Raw genomic sequence first — 19,263 nt, forward strand, 5'->3', positions numbered from 1 at the left:
AAAAGTTTTTAAAACTTTTTTCTTTCAAAAGATTTTCTATTTATTTATTATTTATTTTTCAATCAACAGCCAATGGCCTTACACTTATAGAAATGCTCATTACATTATAAAAATAAGTTCAAAAAACAGTTAATCAACATATATTTCATGTGTCATTTTATTTTATTACTTTAACTAAGTAGGTTGTACTTCACGGTACTTCAAATCTGGTATCATGAGGTAACTTACAATCAGATCACCAACACGCAAATGGTATGAGTGCTAGAGCCCATGGATTATACTCGTTCACCCACACATAAAGCCAGTTAGAAGCTATGTGAATTTCTCCAGTGTGATAGTTCAGAACTGTAGATATTTATAATCCAGTAGGAAGTGGAGAGCGTGGAAAGAGGTAAGAGAGTTCCTCATATCACAGACTTTGTGTAGGCTTGCTGTGGGGGAGTATGTAGCGTATACTCAGACTTTCAAATACTACTATGGGACTGATTTTGGGGGAGTCGTTAACACATACACTGTTGTGAACAAATATGAAAAGGCAAAGAAATGTTTTTAGTGTATGGTGTAATTTGTGTTATGTATTTGTTTGTATATATTTGTATAAACAGAATGATAAGCACATGAGCTGCTGATCAATGTTACTGTATTTCTTGTTGTTGTTTGTTTTTTTTTTTGTTTTTGTTACCCAATTTTTCTCCCAACTTTAGTCATGGCCAGTTCCACCCACTAACTAGGTCTCCTTCTGTCACACGATGCTATCAAGCTGGGAGGCTGAAGGCTAGCACATGCTTCCTCTAAGTTTCTGCATCTTTTAACGTACTGGACAACTCAAAACCGCCTGTCATGATAATGATATATCAGCTAATGATTAATAGCTGTAGAAATAATTGTGTTTTATAATTTAATTACATTTTATGCATATCTTCTGCAACTGTTAATGATCAACCCTAAAGTGGCCAGATTGGCTGATTAGCTATCTTGCTTCCTAGCTGGAGACACTTCATACACAGCTCGAACTCAATTAAACAAACATTACTCACCGCTGCCCTCTAAAGCCTTTATAGCAAGTCAGAAGTTTTGTTTTCATAAGACCCATGACTTATATTTGCCTTGACCTAGATGAAGTAAATGCAGCTAAAATAACTGCAGTCAGAAAATTATGTAATAATTATGACAGATCTTAGAGGAAAATGCCAACACTCAGACCGCTGCACCATTAAGGAGCCCCATATACATATTCTATGTTTAACCCTTCCACTAGTTGTAAACAAGGGTTGACTGGTTAAACGATAATGCTGATAACACAGGCCTCCATTATGTATGAACACCTGGGGCCAGTTACACTAGCAATGTGCAAGTATTCTCTCACCTCATGTTCTAAAATGCAGGGGTGTGGCTAAAGTAAGGTCCCACTTACTGTTTCAGTAGTGACATGAAAACTAATCTAAATCTTTCTTTACTGTCAAAGAAATCAAAATGATCTTTTGTTTGGGACAGACACCACTTTGTATATATTTATCTTATTACTATCTCAATAATGCATCAAAACATTATCCTTGTAAATTTCATGTTTTTTTTGTTTCCCGTAGCAGGGCGGAGTTGGAACCAGGTGTTGCTGATTTCCACAATGCTAGCTTGGGCTGAGACCTGAGGATAAAAGCTCTGGTTGCAGTGTGCCCTGGAACTCCCTGTCTTGTAGCACCTTGCTGATTTATAATTTAAAAAAAAATGCCAGTAATACCAGTATTTCCCCCACCTATGTGTAAAATGACCTTAATGGTGGCACTATTTGCCTAAGGAATTTGTGATTTCTTGAGTAATCAACATTTTCGGGGTCCAAGCACCAAAACCGGATAGTAGATGCTGTAAGGCATACAAACTGAGATCTTTAGTCGTGAGCTTTAGATAAGTCTCAAATGATTGTTAGCAATTAAGCTCAAACTGCACTGCAACAACCACTGTACAAGGTATAGTATAGTATATACTATACCAGTAATAGCCTTCCATCTGGGACGGTTGCTTATACACCTAAAATGGGTCTAGATTAGTTCAAAAATTGCCTCAACTTATTGTTTAGAAGCTTTCTGTTACTTACTAAAAACAAACCTATCACAACTTTGTGATAACTAACATACTACATACTATCCACAGCTGATGGTCTCTTATTGATGTTTTTGTTTGTTTGTTTGTTTGTTTGTTTTTTCTTTTTTAGGTATCTTATAAGATTCACATTTTGCTAGTTTCTGTTCATTAGATTGAATTAAATTAGATCGTTTTCCTAATCAAAGTTTATATCAAAATGCTTGTCATTCGAAGCCATACTGAAATTGACACTCTACACGCTGCCATTGAATGACAGTCACAGAACTGATAAGCAAAGCTGACCTGTTACATCAGAAACAAAACATTATTTACTGTGCCAAATTTTGTGCATGCTTTTTCTCTAACTGAAGTTTCAAAAACCTTTATTTTAGAGTCCAAGCCAAGTTGAGTTGCAAGTCAGTCAACATCACTGACTTGAGATACTACTCCAGAAGAAGAATCAGCTTTGGAGGAGTGATGCAGAATCTTCCCAAAAACCCTGACTAAGACCTTGATGGGCCACATCTCACTACTGGACCCTGCTGATCGCGACTCCACTTTCTTTTTTTGTATTATTATGAATTCAATGTTATTATATCTTTACATTACATGCTGTTGATGTTTGAAACACCATCACACTTTAACAGAACTCATCTGTTAATCACCTAACACTCTTACCTGGTAAAATGACATCTGGGAATCCTAGTTTACGAGTAAGAGTGACTCCCCTACTGAACATCACGTGGTTTTCTCTTCGCAAGGTATCTAAATCTCCACGGTACAACTGCAGAGATACTATTAGACCTGAAGAACAGATATAGACAAATGAAAGTAGTAAAACATTTTATACCTTCGCAACAGCAATTTGTTATGGGATAGAACATTTACACAAACATTTAGCTGATAGAATATTTACTTATTTGCTTATAAGGTAAACAGAATACATACCATAGTTTGTGCTAGGGGCAGAGTATTTTGTGCTGGACTTTCGTATTATGTTCTCATGGATCTGATACCACTCACTTTCATTATTACAGCTAGAAAAAGAGTACAGATAATGTACATGTGAAGAACGCTCTTACGATAGCACACATACACATTCAACACACATAAGCTTACACATACACACGCATGCTTACGTATAAATTTTGAGCACAAAGTCCTTTTCCTCTCTAGGGTCCGTGATGGAACTGAAAACATCACTCATGGCCAGGGCGGCACAGCCATATGGTCGCCTGTACTGCACATGTGGAGGTCCTTTCTTTGAGTCATTCAGCAACATACGACCTTCACAGACAAACAGTGAACGACAATCAATCAAAGCAGAAAAAAACGGTAATAAGATAAACAAAATATTTGGCTCTGCACTCCAGAACACTGCTCTTGAAATGAAACAATGCCTAGGGAGTTAAATTATAGTCTATCACTTGTCAGGGTATGTACATCATGTGTTTTAAGGTCAGGCGACATAAAGATTAACCAGTTCCAGAGTGGTAGAAAGAGGAAAGACTAGAAAGTATAAGGAACAGCTCATTGTACAAAGCATATTAATGTCACTATCTGTGAAACATGGTTGCGGCAGTGTCTTGGCTTCGGTATTTATGGCTACCAAAGGAAATGGCTCACATATCTAGTGATGACAGCAGAAGTGGTTTGAATTTAAATTCTGAAATGTACAGAGGCATCTTAACTGCTCAGACCCAACCAAATAAGCTAAACGTCACTCCTCACTGTTACTGGTTGGATGTAATTTGTCTATGTTTTTCATGAAAAATTCTCATATTTTAATGGAGTTATAAAATTCCAAAAAGAACATTATTTTGGCTCCCAGCTTCAGTCCACTGCTGCTCTCACAATTCCACAATCTCTAAGCAGGTCTGCTGCTTGTCTCAGTACCTAAGCAAAAATTTGTCATATGCCAATAACAACATATTACTGATCACTGATCATCGTTCAAAGGAATTTAGTAACACTGAGATAAATAACTGGCTCATCCCACTAATTTATCAGTCCAGTCAGGCTTCAGCAGGAACTCCAGTGTTTGTAAAGAAGCTGTTTTTTTGAGTTTTACTTTATAGTATGTCTTTACACACCATGCACTGCTTTTAAAATATGCACTGATGGTATATGGATATTCTTTTAAAGATGGTTTACACCAACTGGCCACTTCATTAAGTACACTTTCTTATACCTATACTCTTTTTCCATTTTATCAGCTCCACTTACCATACAGGTACACTTTTTAGTTCTACAATTACAGATTGTGGTCCATCTGTTTCTCTGTATAATTTGTTAGTCTGCCTTCATCCTGGTCTTCAATGTTCAGGACCCCCACAGGACCACCACAGAGCATGTATTAATTGGGCAGTGGATCATTCTCAGCACTGCAGTCACACTGACGTGGTGCTGGCATGTTAATGTGTGTTGCAGTAGTACAAGTGGAACAGTTTTTAAACACTGTGTCCACTTACTGTCCACACTATTAGACACACCTACCTTGTTCATCCACCTTGTAGATGTAAAGTCAGAGACGATAGCTCATCTGTTCCACAGTTTGTGTTGGTCATCCTTTAGTCCTTCTTCACTGGTCAAAAGATGCTGCCCACCAGACAGTGTTGGCTGAATATGTATTGTTGGTAGCTATTTTTAGTCCAGTAGTATCCTTAAGGTGTTTAAGAACTCCAGCAGCACTCCTGTGTCTGATCCACTCATACCAGCAAACACTAACATGTCAGCACCACGTCAGTGTCACTGCAGTGCTGAGAATGATCCACCACCCAAATAATACCTGCTCTGTGATGGTTCTGTGGGGGTCCTGACCATTGAAGAACAGGGTGAACTATGCAGAGAAACAGATGGACTACAGTCTGTAATTGTAGAACTGTAAAGTGTACCTAGTGGATAAGTATTGTAAAAGCGTTCTCCCAAAAAACATTAAAGTAACTGTATTCTGAATACTGCCTTTTCAAAATGTAACTTGAACTGAATACATCCTAACCTTGCAGGACAATGATCATACTGCTAATGGAGTTTTTCAGGACCAAAAAACAAAATATTCTTGACCGGCCAATTCAATCACATGCTGTAAACACAACTAAGCTTGCTTTTGATTCACTGAAAACATGACAGAAAACAAATAATTTTTTTAAAGCATTACTAGGAAAGATTTCCAATATATACGATGTCTGAGCTACAGACTTCTGGTAGCCATCATCAGCGAAGGATTGGCTACCAAGTACTAATATGACAATTATATCAAGAATATGTTTTCAATTTTTATACTATTATACAGGGAGATTCACTCGAAAGAGGCTCTAAATATTCTGTTGTAACTGCCGTTAGGATGAAGCAATCTGAACGAAAAAAATACGCTACATACCTTGACATAAGTGTAATTGATTGCATTACATGCAATGCTGGAAGTGATATGTAGAAAAGGAGCAGAAAAGGAGTGGACACATTTCGACGCGGCACTCCCTGTTCCTGAACGTATCGGCAAGCATTAGAGAGGTTAAACGTCGCAACGGCTGTACAGCGCCTACGTCATCGCTCTGATGCAGGGGCATCCCAGCTTGTTCGAAGCTCCATATACTGAGGAGCACATTGTATGTTGTTTTGTTCAGATTGCTTCGTCCTAGCGAGAGTTATTACAGAATATTCGGGGCCTCTTTCGAGTGCATCTCCCTGTATAATTCTAATATAATCCACACAATGTAGGCACAAATAATAAAACTGACATTCTTAAAAGCTGACATTGACCTCCTAGTCATTGTGTCACATGAAATAAGTTCTGAAGTACAGAGCCAAGGCAACAAAAACAATTACACTGCCTGAATACACTGTAAGGAATCTCTGAATGTAGAATCTTCTAAGGGGCTTACCAGTTCTGATGACATGTGCAACAATATAGAGCTCTTTTTTGAGATCTTTCGTGCTCAAATCCTAGAAAACAAATGTGAGAATTTTAAAGATATTGTAGAAAATATTCATGTAGGCCTATCTGTTACTGTTTCTAGAAAATAAATTTACTCATATTCTAACCAGTACATGAAATTAGGTAGAATTTGTCAATTTTTTTTTTTTTTTACCGTAAAAAGAGCGCAGAGTCTGTCCACTTTCTCTGGATTCTGTGGCCCACCATTTTTGTTCAGCTTTACAAGAAACCTTTCGCTGAAACCACAAACACAAAGTTGTAGAAGTTATCTTATGGTCAACCTCTAATTAAGCCATTATGAGTTTGCCAAAAAATGTCAGTAAATTAGGCTAAAATGAACTGGTTAAATAATACAAAGTGCAGAATGGCAGCTCTGGTGGCAGGAGGTAGTCTGACTGGCCACAACATCTGCTGACATTGCAGTTGAATAGTTGTACATTAATTATTGAATAACTGTTTTTAGGACTGTGCAATAAATAGTTTGTTAATCAGTATTGTGATACTGGCTACGCTGTACTGATGTTGAAGGTTGTAAGATGCAAAAAAGGCCTGTAACTATTTACAATGGGCCATATATATATACACAGTCGTATGCAAAAGTACACTACTGTCCTATAGAAAAATCTACTCCTTGTTGTTCCATGTATGACCTTTGATGACCCTATGCTAACCCTGATTTTGGGAATCCTTCACAGATTCCTTTAATGTGTCTTATGGGACAAATCAGTGTTATGTTACAACAACAAAGAGCTTACTTCTAGGTGGATAATGTTGGGAGCGCTGCATTGGTACAACAGGACTTTGTACCAATACTGATACCTATTTGAGTAGGTATTAGGGAAAAACAGAATGTTTTTAGTGATATTGTGATAAAACATCTAAATACTTTGATGGTGTGTACCTCTACACATTCGTTGCTAAATACTGGCAAATTATATGCTCCGTATGTTGTTGTTATTGATAATGGCAAACCTGTAAGCTACTTAAGCTGTTCTGGTGGACGTTGGCCATTAAATTCTATTTTAAAACTGATCTTCCAGTATCTTTACAATTAACAGGACAACACTGGTTTCATTTTTTGTCCTTTAATCATGAGCATGCATCAGCCACACACAATTATTGCACGGTTTAATGAAAAAAAATTACCTTTATAAGCAGCCTTTACTATATGATAATGATTTTGCTGTTACGTTAGGGCCAAGCTAACAATTCATTCACTTTCAGTAATGCAGTTTTTAACCAGCTTTCAATAGTTGAAAATCCCAAACACTTTAACCTGAACCAGTATATTCTTGTGTACACGCCCTACCATTTCTGACTCTGTTTCCTGGACTTGAATGGGGATTATGGGGAATATTTTGATACAGTCTGTTCTGTTCATGTTTACCACTACATAAAATGAACAGCTTTTACTGCTGACTGAATGAGGGTTATCCACCTGGAAGTATAGCCAACATTTATGTTCGCAAACATCTTGATTTGGTCTACTGAAGTATCATATAAGCAGCTGAACATAAGACCCCAGGAACACAACACTGAAAACACAGTCTTTGGAAACAAGTCCTAAAAAAAGCTTAATGTCAAGCCCTGATAGAGCATCTCTGCTACACCAAAAAGGAGGGTTTACTGTATGCCAGATTCATGCTGTGAGTCCCAGTCATGTTATCACTTGCAAACTGAGGCTACTTCACAGATATCAATTGCTACAAAAACACTGGCGGCATCTGAAATCAGGATCATGCCGTTTACCTGCTTTGGGGTTCTAGTTTGCCATCTGTCTGTGCGTCTGTGTGTCTAACCTGATATATTTGCTCTCCCGGGCATCATAGAGGCTGAAAAACACCTCTGTATCTTCACTGATGCTGTTATACGTGAAGCTTTTCAGGTTGAGAAAGAGATGGTGAGAAATCGGTGCTCGGCAGCCGTCACCATGACGCTGGCCCTGGAAATAAAATTCACATGTATGTGATTTCTAAGCATGTCATTCTAGATGTAGTCTTCTTTTTTACAACCGAATACTGTTGGGCAAAACAGCATGTTGATGTTAATGTAAAGCAGGGCTGTCACAATTCATCGATTAAACCAGAAAACAATCTGTAATTAGTGATAATCTGCAAACTGAATGACGGTAATGAATACTTCAAATTTCTGTTCCATTTTACAGTAAGAAACTGAGCCTGACATTTATATGCATTTTGCCACAACGTGTTTTTGAGTGTGTTTTATTTTTTTTTTATGAAGTGTTTTAGAGGATTCCTATAAAGTAACAACATTTTAGTAAAGACATTTTGAGTGCAAATGTCTGTCCAAATTTCAAGTCTTGAGTGAAAATAAACATACATTCTTTTCAGAGAACACATGACTGCATTTTAATGCACAATTTAATGCACAACTACGGTTTATTTGCTATATTTAACATACTTAACAAAAAATAAAACATAACATGTGGCCTGTAAAAAAGTTATAAAATTTTACTTTTTTCAAATATGTTAAATTCAACAAATATGTCACATTCAGCAAATAAATAGAAAATGTGCACTAAAATCAGCAGAAATTAAAGCAAAATTATATTTTTAGACTCGTTCTCAATTATTTTATTTTCAAAAAAACAAAACTTGTAATTTGACCAAGTGGTGTCAAACTTGGCACATGACTACATTTGTCTTTTTCCAATAAATAATTTTGGAATGTCCGGTTTGTTATAGCTCAATTAATCAGCTTTTTTTGTTTGTCCTTTTTCTAAACAAACTAAATTATTTGATTAATCACAGCCCTAAGTGACAGAGCTTATGTAATGTTAAGAATAAGTGAGCTCATACCTGTGCTGTATTTGACTGACCACAATGTCTGCTGGATGTATGCTGCAAAGGAAATAAACAGGAAGGGCAATATATCAGTGGCTATGCGTGAGAATTACTGTGAAGTCTACAGATTGTAACACTTTATTTTATACAACATTTTATTGAGCCCTTAGGCAACTGGAACATGACAGTGTAGTCTATTTCTTTGACTAAAAAATGTGTTCCATTAAACTCTATCCTCCAACCCTCAGAACACAAACACTAGTTTTTAATGGTAGAAAGAGAATTTAATTTCCAGTTGAAGCAGTCTGTAAAGAGGAATTTCACAGTTTTTCCCTAATTTCTGCACAATACAATGTTTGAGATGTAAACAAAGTCATTCAGAGTGGTTCGGTGTGAAACGCTCCATTCAAGGTGAACATACTGTCTCACAATTGACATCTGAAGAGTTTAATGCCTCTAAAAGCTACCTCACAGCAAGTTATTACAAGAAGCTGTTAAGAATACGTCACCTGATGTCTAAGACACTGTTTTCTGATAGTTTTGAGGAGTTTGGCCTGAAATTTATTTTTTAAATCCATTCATGGTGGAGAGACACCCCAGAGAGTCCCCAAAGAATTGTTTTTTTTTTTCAGATTTATCACTATTTCATCATTATCAACATTACATGTGTATATTTACTGGCAATTTGGACAGTAAATAAAATATTTGTGGCTCAGACATCAATATCCCCTAGTCGGTAAGTCGATATGTTTCTCTAAAATGAAAACACACTACATGAATTTGGTAACATCTCAACAACTAAGTTATGTGGAAAGTTTGAAAGATTAGTGCAATTCCCCTTTAAGTACAAGGTATACTCTTCTCAGCATTAAGAAATAAGCAGAAAACATACATTTAACAGACTGTTACACAGAAGTCTCAGTAACTAAATAGAATATGACATTTTTCATTATTTAGCAGGTTCCATTCTTTTCAGAACACATGCATAAAGAAATCTGCAGGTTTAGTCTTAGACGTTGGTTGCATTTTAGGCATCTCACAATCCAAAGAACCCAAATGACAAATTTAGACTCATCAGCCCTTAAAACCTTACTCCATGTTTCAGATGTCCAGTTTCTGTGTTATTTTTTCTCTCTTTGTTTCGTTTTCTCAACGATGGCTTCTTAATAGCTACACATTCTTTCAGATTCATAGCGTTGCGAGGAAGGAAGAGTGTATTTTCTCCTGCCTCTCAAAGATGAAAGCTTTAAGCACTGTTTATCTGATCATGACTTATTTGAACTTATTTTCTTTTGACTTTGTCCTTCCTTATGAAGTGAATTATCTTGTCTAATCTCCTCAAACAGATTTTATGATGCATGTGAGAAAGAAATTTGCCTGGCAGCTGAGGTGTGTTTGGGTAGTTGTAAATGTTGTGTAAATGGGCAACAATGTCAGTGACACCTTTAGGAAAACCTTTTTTTGGGAGGACAAAACTATACCTTGTTGGATTTAAGATTGGAAGGATTGAAGAGTTAAAGTGGCACAAAATGGACAAATAAAATTTTAAAATATATATATATATACATATATATATATATATATATATATATATATATATATATATATATATATGCCTATAATATATCAAGTACTTATGCACAATAGTATGTCCTTTATAATAAAATAAAATTTACCTCAGCAGTGGGAGTGTTTTTACTATATCATTACGACAGATACAAAGTTACAGATGTCACAGTGCCCCCAGTCATCACAAAGATTTTTTAAATTCCAGCATGACTTAACATAACGAAGCCAAAACGGGTATTGGGTGATAACTACAAATAATACTGGGCTGCCATAAGGAGAGTTTTGGCAATGGTTAAACGGTTTACATCTGCATACATTTTACACATTTACATTCGTAAAATCACTACTTATTGTATTGCTATTATTTATATTTATTATACTATTGGTGTTTTTCTAATAGAGTGAACAGTAAGTGGACAGGGTGTTTAAAAAAAATCCAGCAGCACTGCTGTATCTGATCCACTAACACCAGCACAACACACACTAACATGTGACAACAATGTCAGTGTGACTGCTGAGAATGATACACCACCTTAATAATACCTAGTCTGTGGTGGTCCTGACCAGTGAAGAACACACACACAGATATAACTTATATATAATACAGGCATATAAATATATATGTGTGTTTGAAAAATATTTTCTAAAAAAAAAGCTTTAACAGCCACAGCCTGACAGCTTTTGTAAAGATAGATGATAATACAGTAGTGAGGAGAAGCGTTTTGCCAGCAAGAACAATTTTGGAACCAAAAGTGCTTTTGGCAGGAAATCAACTTTGGCAAGGGCAGTCATTACAGCAGGCAGAAACAGCGGACGCTTTTTGGCAAAGGAAAGGTTCTGGCAGGTGGATGGATTTAGCAGAGTCAAGGGGAATTACTTACTGTTGCAAAAAAGTGACAATTTCACAATGACAAGTGCTAAAGTGTGTGACACTGAATTTTACAGCACTGACTGCTAAACATGTGATTGTGACTGGATATCAGCAGCAAATTCACAGCGCTTACTTCATCAACAAAGACAAAGGCATATGATATGAAGACACTGTTTTCACTATGTTCCCCTTATATTTTGTTCATTTTCAGTATAATCTCTCAACAAGAAGCAGTGACCAGAGATAACTAGTTAGGGTTGTACATATCGCTGCTGTCTGAAAAAAACCTTGTATCTCCAAAATGGTAACTTTATAGGAAAGGAACAAAACCTGCTTTACTTTCAATGTGTGTCTATGGAACCAGACATTTTCCCCATGTCATTTTAGGGCGTTTCTTTTGGTCCATGAAATTTACACACAATGTAAAGGGCAACAGGCATTTTCCTTTTTTGCCCTGTTTTTACCTTTCATTAACATGCATTTTCACTTGACTGTGTGAAAAGCCAGGTGTAAACACCCCCGAGGACATATTGTAACTGCATAGCGACTGGATCACTCAAACCACATTTGGAGGTGGTCAAAGGCAGATCTTTTAACACCAATGTAAACGGAGTGTGTTTTCGTTATCCACATACAATTACGTGACTCCATATCCATTTAAGTGCCTTCTTTCACTCTGGACTGATGAAAGCACTGGGCCTGTTTTACACCTTGCATTAACATGGCCATTATGTCCATCACATAGTGGTGTCCCTGTTGCCAAGCGGGTTATTTTTAGGTTTTAATTATATTTTTATTTACTCATGGTATCCAGGACCTGAAAGTTAACTGTAATGTGTGTCATTTACTGGAGATTTTACATTGTCTTGAAAAAACAATTAAAAATCTATAAAACTAAATAGTTAGTTTCCTTTGTGGAAGTGTGGGTCAAGGCTGTGGCTGGTTGCTCAAACTTTAGTAAATCAAACAGAATGTGTAATCAGCCCCACTTCTGGACTGGAGCAGCGACACACCTAGACTAGTGAACCCTGCCATAGAACACTGAGACCTTTCCCAAAAAGCTGTGAAGCTGCTCCAACATAAAATTCACAAAAGAACAAACCACAAACCCAATTTGGGACAGAAGGTAAAATACAGATGAAAACAGAAAGCAGCAATTTATAAATCTAGTCTGACCTGTGTTTGAACGAAAGCATTACAAAAACAAGATATCCAATGTTTTACCTTAGCACCTTCACAGTGATTTGTAAATACACACTCATCCTGAAACTGATGCCTGTAACATGTTAGAAAAATGTGGTGGCACTGCACTAAATGGCACTGCATAAAAGCCCGGCATGTTTCTGTGGATATCACCACATGGGCTCAGTAATACTTTGACAAACTATTGTCAATACACTCTGTCTGTTGCTGCATCCACAAATGCAAGTTAAGACCGTACTAATGCACAGTGGAAGCCATATGTCAACAGTGTCCAGAAGCGCTGCCGAATTCTCTGGGCTTAAGCTCATCTGAAGTAGACTGATGCACAGTGGAAACGTGTACTGTGGTCTGACGAGTCAACCTTTCAGATTGTTTATGGAAATAATGGATGTCGTGTTCTCCAGGTCAAAGATGTAAAATGTCATCCAGATTGTTACCAGCATAAAGCTCAGAAGCCAGGCCTTGTCATGGTATTAGTGGGTAACTAGCACATCTGTGAAAGCACCATTAACCCTGAATACATTTTAGAGCAACAAAAAGCTGCCTTTTACACACCGTACTTTAACATGACAACACCAAGCCACATTCTGCATGTGTTACAACAGCATGGCTGCATAATCAGACAGTGTGGTGCTAGACCTCCCTGCCTGCAGTCCAGAACTGTCTCCCATTGAAAACGTGTGTTGCATTATTAAGCTCAAAATACAACAATGAAGGCCCTGTACAGTTACACAGCTGAAGACTGTGTAACAGAAGAATGGCAAAAAATTACGCGTTTAAAGCTCAGTTTTGGTCTTCAGTCCCCAAACAATTATTAAGTGCTGTAAAAAGGAAAGGTGATGCAACACAGTGGTAAACCTGCTCTTGTCACAAATTTTTTGGAATGTGTTGCAGGCATGAGCATATATTTACAAAACTACGAAGTTCATAAGATAAAACAAAAAAGATTGTGTTTTTGTACAGTTTTCAATTTAATACAGGTCAAACAGAATTTACCATCGCTTTATCACTGCTTTCTGTTTTTATCAGTATTTCACATACTTTTTTTTTGGGAATTGTACTAGTACCTGTACTTCATCAACATATAAATAGCACATACTGCACTGTATCATTTGATCATCGTGTACATCCCACATAGTCATTATATAACAGTGCAAATGTAACTTCTTCATGTTAAAATATAACGTGGAAATCTTTACCTTTACTTTATTAGCTAATTTCTGCTAGTGGGAAACAGGAAATTTCAAGCTACCAACAATGTATTTTTTTCAGACGTCATGGCACTTAAATATTAGAATGAGTAATGTTAGGAAAACTAATTTGCTATTACCTAGTTTACTGCTCTATTTTTTTACTTTTGTGATAAATATTCGAATATTCATTGTTCACTATGTAGTGTTCACTCTGTCTTCATGTCTACTCTGCATTCACAAGATGAAAAAAATGTTTTTCAGTTACTGAAAGACTGGTGAGGCTTATTTGGTCCACTCATATAACTATAAAAACCTGCACTGCTTTTTTAAAGGGACAAATCTCTCGTTAGGGGAATATTCGAGCAAGTAAGACAAATGTGATTAATTGCGATTAATTACTAATCGCAATTTGTTATTTTAATCATTTTCAGTTCTAATCAAATCACAACATGCTTTTATTATGACAGATAACCACAAATTCTAAAGTTTAAGAGTTGGAACTCGCGTTGTGGTCCTGAAGAAGCTTAACCATGCGGCACTACTGTTTGGTTGGTGCATTTTATACATTGCATCTTGGTGGCAAACCTCAGTAAAAACTAAATATTGTGATACATAATAGCATCAAAATAGCTTCAAGTATTACATTTAGTTTACGTTTTTTGCCGTATCACTCTTACTTTGGAATGCTCTGCATTTGTTAATTGTTCCACATGTGCACTGCTGTGCTGTTAACTGGAGCTGAGCTTCTCAATTCATTCACTTCTGTAACTCAGGTCCACTGGCACTGGACTACTGGTGGTTCTTCCTAACTTCTCACAGCATCGCAGCCTAGCGTTCAGCCAGTATCTCCTGTGTCTGAATGTGTTTCTCTACAATGAGTTACTGGTTGGTTTTCTACGTGCTTAATCCTCGATAGCCAAGGAATGAATACTGACAATAATATTGCTAATAGTATTACTGTAGGTGAAAACATAAACACAGACAGTTACACCCCCATGCAGTCACACCCCCACAAATCACACTAAGCTGTACATATGCTCTCAGGCAAATACAATCTGTTGGACAGCTTTGCCAAGCACTCACCATCTTGTAAAGGTCAGATACACTGAACTGGTCTGGATCCACCATCTCAAACTCTTTCCTAGGCACCAGATCTAATCCCAGGTGTCTATAGTAGAGGAGAGGAAATGACAAAAAGGAGACAAGTTATGTGTAAGAAAGTCCACTCAACGCCATGTCTTGACTTGTCTTTTTCCAACTCCATAAGAAATACAATATTTACTAGTTCTGAAGTTATTATGTACGACACAAAATTTGAAGCAACGGGCAGTTTTTCATTATGAAGATAATAAGTTTCAAAGTGGGACTACCTCAAAATTACCCCTACAGCTGGGGTTTGATTCCCGGCTGTGCCATCTGCTTTCAGGGAGGTTCTCCATGTGATCCTCGAAAACACAAATTGGCCAGATTTCTTTGCAGGATGATGGAAATGGCAAGAAAGGAAGTGTTGCCATCGCTCTTGTTGCTAAGCAATGCCATCAATCATACGCCTGGTGCATGGTCATGTGAATCCAGCAGTCCAAGCATGTTAAACTGTTTGAAACTGTTTGAAAAGATGCTGTAGTGTACAGAGTGGTTGTGCTGACAAGTGATAATGAGCTACAGAAAAACTGGGGGGACAACGGCAAAAAATATACTACAGGCAAAAAGCACAGAGGTAAGGATCTTTGTTTTCTAGCTGTTTCATAAAAATTTGACAATTAAGTCAATCTGCTATCAAACAATGCACAGTGTTTTCCGCACAAAAGTTACACTTCAGCAGTGTGCCCCAAGTATATGGACCCCCCCACCAGGTATATTTCAGCCCATTTTAAATTGTTCACCATGTTTGTTAATCCATTCTGAAAACACAACATGCTTTGGATTTGACCGTGACATGAACGCAGCTCGTGAATCATGCCAGAGACTCACCAGGACCAAAACTAATGAAGAATCAGTTAGTTGTCCCAAGAGAAGAAAACTAGTGAAAATGCATCTATTCTTTTCTGATTTAATGAAAAGTTTTTTCATTACAATTCAATTCCAGAATTTCTTACTAATCAATATGCCCCTCTTTTGCTTGAATGACAGAGTTCCACTAGTTGCAAAAGCCTCTGATGAGTAGATAAAATCTACCTGAGAGTCGTCTGGGCATTTAAATAGTGACCTAGAAATATTGCAGAATCTTAAATATTTCTTATTCATTTTAATTGTTATAACTTTTTTTGTTTTAGATTTTCCAAAATTCAAATAAAAACTGTTGTTTGTTTCCAGGTTTGAGTAAAATAAATAAATAAATAAATACATAAAAAAAAAGATTGTCAATCTGGTCTCAGACTTTTGCACTGTATATTTAAACTCAGTGAGTGTTGCTTCTTTTGGCCTGTAGTGTAAATTTAAAAGAGGGAACAAAGGAAAGAGGAGCTGTAAATGAACAGCTGTTTGAGAAGCTTGTGGTTCATAAGATGACTAGTGGCTCTAACACTGTTAAAAATTAAAGGTGTTAAAATGCGTTCTTTGGAGTGATACCAAAAAAGAACAAGTTTCGAATCCCTAAAGAACCTTTCAAGAATGGTACTTTAACTCAACCCCAAATAAAAATAAATAGATAGTAAATCTGGAAAAATAAATAGTAAATCTTGAAAAATAAACACAAGAAAAATGTAGGGAAAATGTAGGATATGGCCCTTACAGAGTAAGTTTAAGTAACAAGAGCAAATGCCAAATTCATAAGACAGTACAAACATACGGTCGTGTTTTACCTATCATTGGGTGAAAACTCTCAGCTACCTGTGTCCCTCCTTCATACCGTGTTCCACTCAGTGAAAGTATGTTATGATTAATGTCAATTCCTGTCGACTTTAAAGAATCATCTGTGAATTTGAATGTGAAGAGCCTCTGAGGGTTTAAAAAGCCTCCATATACTGTAAAAGGTTACCAATTACAAACTAATTAAAGTGAAGCCAAGCACCATTTAGGAACCTTTATTTTTAGAGTCATTTTATAGTGTGCAGTTTCCAGCTGGGTAATAATTGCAGTTTCAAGCATCTTACTCGTTGCCCCAGTCCAGGCGCAGGGTGATGTGGCGCTTGACCTCGCGGCTCTGTTCCTGGGTCATGTGACCTGAGATCAGCTGACGCCGCAGGTCCATCAGCTCGTTCATCACATGACGCAGCTTCTGAAACAGCTCGACTCTGTGTTTCTGTCACGTTCAATCAGAAGACTTAATGTTAACATATAGCACACAGACTGTAACACACATGTTCAGCGTACAGTTACAGGATGACAAAAATCCAATAATTTCTATTTCTATGAATTATAATAAAGGGAAGTTCAAGAGATAAAGGCAAAGAAGAGAAAGAGAGAGAGAGAGAGAGAGAGAGAGAGAGAGAGCAGGGCAGTACATTAGTCGTGCTTGAGAGGCAGTTGCATCGTGGCAGCGTTGCCCAAGGCTCAATTTCTGCTTAGAGCCGTGTAGTGAGAGATTACACAATCCATTGTTGCCAGGGCAACCGAGGTTCCTCCAGAACCAAACCACCTACACACACACGCACGTACACATAAGCGTGCACATGTGCATGCGGGATGCAGAACACACGCGCGAGCACGCAGGGGGGCACCAAAGTTCAGACCGGCTGCAGAAGAGTAACGCACCACGTAAAGCTGTTTCCACAGCACGCCCCATTCCTGCAGCGTACTGGTGCTTTCAGTGATGATCGGATCCTCCAGAGGAACCACTGTCTCACACTGCCTGCAATGCACAAAACACACAGTTAGATAAACCCAACACCACAGGCAAACTAGGGCCTGACTGATATGACAATTTAATCACCAATACTGAATTTAACCAGCTAAAAAATTCCAATAACTGATGTCAAAGCCAGATATTTTTGTTAAAATTGAAAGAAGTAGCATTACTGAGTCATAAGGCGGGGGGAACGGGCTTGTAAAACCTGAGATAATAATTTAAAAGTCAGAGCCACTGGGCTGGATTTCGTGGGAGCTTTCAGACCTCGTCATATGCCTTTACACATTAAAGGGGAATTCCACTTATTTTTTAAAATTTCTACATAAAGTGTTCGGTGAAATGTACACAAAATCATCCAAAGTGGTTTGATACACTGAATCAGATTTCCTTACAATGGCGGTGATAGGAACCAGAGTCTGTAATGTTTGTAATGCAAATATTGTCACTTTAGTTACTATGCAGAACCCCCAGCGAACCTACATGAGTTTTGTATGTAATGTTGATAATGACAAGTCAGTCATTGGAAAAAATAAGTTTTCTTTGAGGACTATTTTGCCTTACAACACCCTGCATGTTCCTATCAGCCATTAAAAAATTTAAAAAATATGTTTTAAGACAACATCTTATCACAAAACTATCATAAAACAGTGTATCAGACATCAGGCAGTGTATTCATAACCATTTCATGCAATAATTTCTAGGAGGCAGCTTTTAGAGGCATTAAACTCTTCAGACATCTGGCTCCTATCAGCACTACTGTGAACAATTCTGATTTGGTAAGTTTCTCTAGAACGGAGAATTTCACATCAAACCACTCTGAATGAAATTGTTTACATCTTAATCATTAAATCACGGAGAAATTACAAAGCTATGTTTTTTACGGAAAAATCTGTGGAATTCCCCTTCAAATGCAAAATCAACATTATACTGATGAAGATGTGATAATAATAGTAGATAATTCACGTACATCCTCAGATTACTTGCCCCTAACCAAGTTTTGAGTTCTCTTTGAATTCTTTTTTAACATCCTCCCAATCATCAGATTCCTTCGCTTAAGGAAGGGGTCAGAAGCCAAATGATGTTACAAAACGTTTTTCCACATGTTGCATGCAATTACACATTTCCACCAGAGAGGTCTCTACAACTTACGTAATGTAGCTTTAAAAAGACTTCTGTATAGTTGAAACTTTACTGGCTCAGTCCTCAACTCTGAATGGTCAAATACAATTACATCAGTTCTCAATTGTCAAATTTCATAATTTGAATTTATCATTATTCTTTTCTTCCCGACTATGAACAGTACTCACTCAGTACTGTCATTCCCAAACCTTTCAGCTAGCATTTAGTCCAGTTTTGGACTCCAGTTTCGGACATATTTATGTGCACGTGCTTGATTTCAAAACATGCTTTGAAGTAGTTACCTAATAATTAGTAATAATATCTAATATCTAATAATATCTAATAAGTAGTTACTAAATATTAAGCCTAGAATTTAAGGTGTAAAACTCAAATAAACAGCAGATCTCAAAGATTTTACTTCAAGAAATTGCAGGACCAGGTGTGAAGCTATTCAGCATTTTTGGCTTTGTTAGTTTCTGTTAATTTGTTCTTTATTTTCATTATTTTTTTTCTTCAATTCTCTTCACATAAGGGCTTTTGCTGGCTCTATTCTGATTGGCTAGCCGCATGTCAGCGCCACTGCACTTTTGTGCAGCGAGATTTACTGGTCTGAAGGGAAACAAACTTTGGCAAACAACTGCCCACTCTGCGTGCTGTGACTGAGCCTTTTGAAGCAATACAGTCACTGGATTGAAAAAGGTTTG

At 37.2% G+C, this 19,263-nt stretch overlaps 1 protein-coding gene across 1 annotated transcript in view; it reads right to left on the reverse strand.

The window, feature by feature from the left end:
* Nucleotides 1–19,263, reverse strand: part of LOC118813361 (dedicator of cytokinesis protein 3-like) — a 95,930-nt gene that overhangs the window by 55,859 nt on the left and 20,808 nt on the right. The window contains exons 5-14 of the mRNA XM_036578650.1: nucleotides 17,347–17,443; nucleotides 16,746–16,894; nucleotides 14,737–14,821; nucleotides 8,833–8,874; nucleotides 7,813–7,955; nucleotides 6,168–6,249; nucleotides 5,961–6,021; nucleotides 3,219–3,366; nucleotides 3,028–3,116; nucleotides 2,758–2,883 (exon numbers count right to left, since the gene is read on the reverse strand). Of these exons, the coding sequence (XP_036434543.1) occupies nucleotides 2,758–2,883; nucleotides 3,028–3,116; nucleotides 3,219–3,366; nucleotides 5,961–6,021; nucleotides 6,168–6,249; nucleotides 7,813–7,955; nucleotides 8,833–8,874; nucleotides 14,737–14,821; nucleotides 16,746–16,894; nucleotides 17,347–17,443 (1,022 nt within the window). The remainder of the gene's footprint in view (nucleotides 1–2,757; nucleotides 2,884–3,027; nucleotides 3,117–3,218; nucleotides 3,367–5,960; nucleotides 6,022–6,167; nucleotides 6,250–7,812; nucleotides 7,956–8,832; nucleotides 8,875–14,736; nucleotides 14,822–16,745; nucleotides 16,895–17,346; nucleotides 17,444–19,263) is intronic.

Source organism: Colossoma macropomum, unplaced genomic scaffold (genome assembly GCF_904425465.1).
Source record: "Colossoma macropomum unplaced genomic scaffold, Colossoma_macropomum, whole genome shotgun sequence".
NCBI classification, from domain to species: domain Eukaryota; kingdom Metazoa; phylum Chordata; class Actinopteri; order Characiformes; family Serrasalmidae; genus Colossoma; species Colossoma macropomum.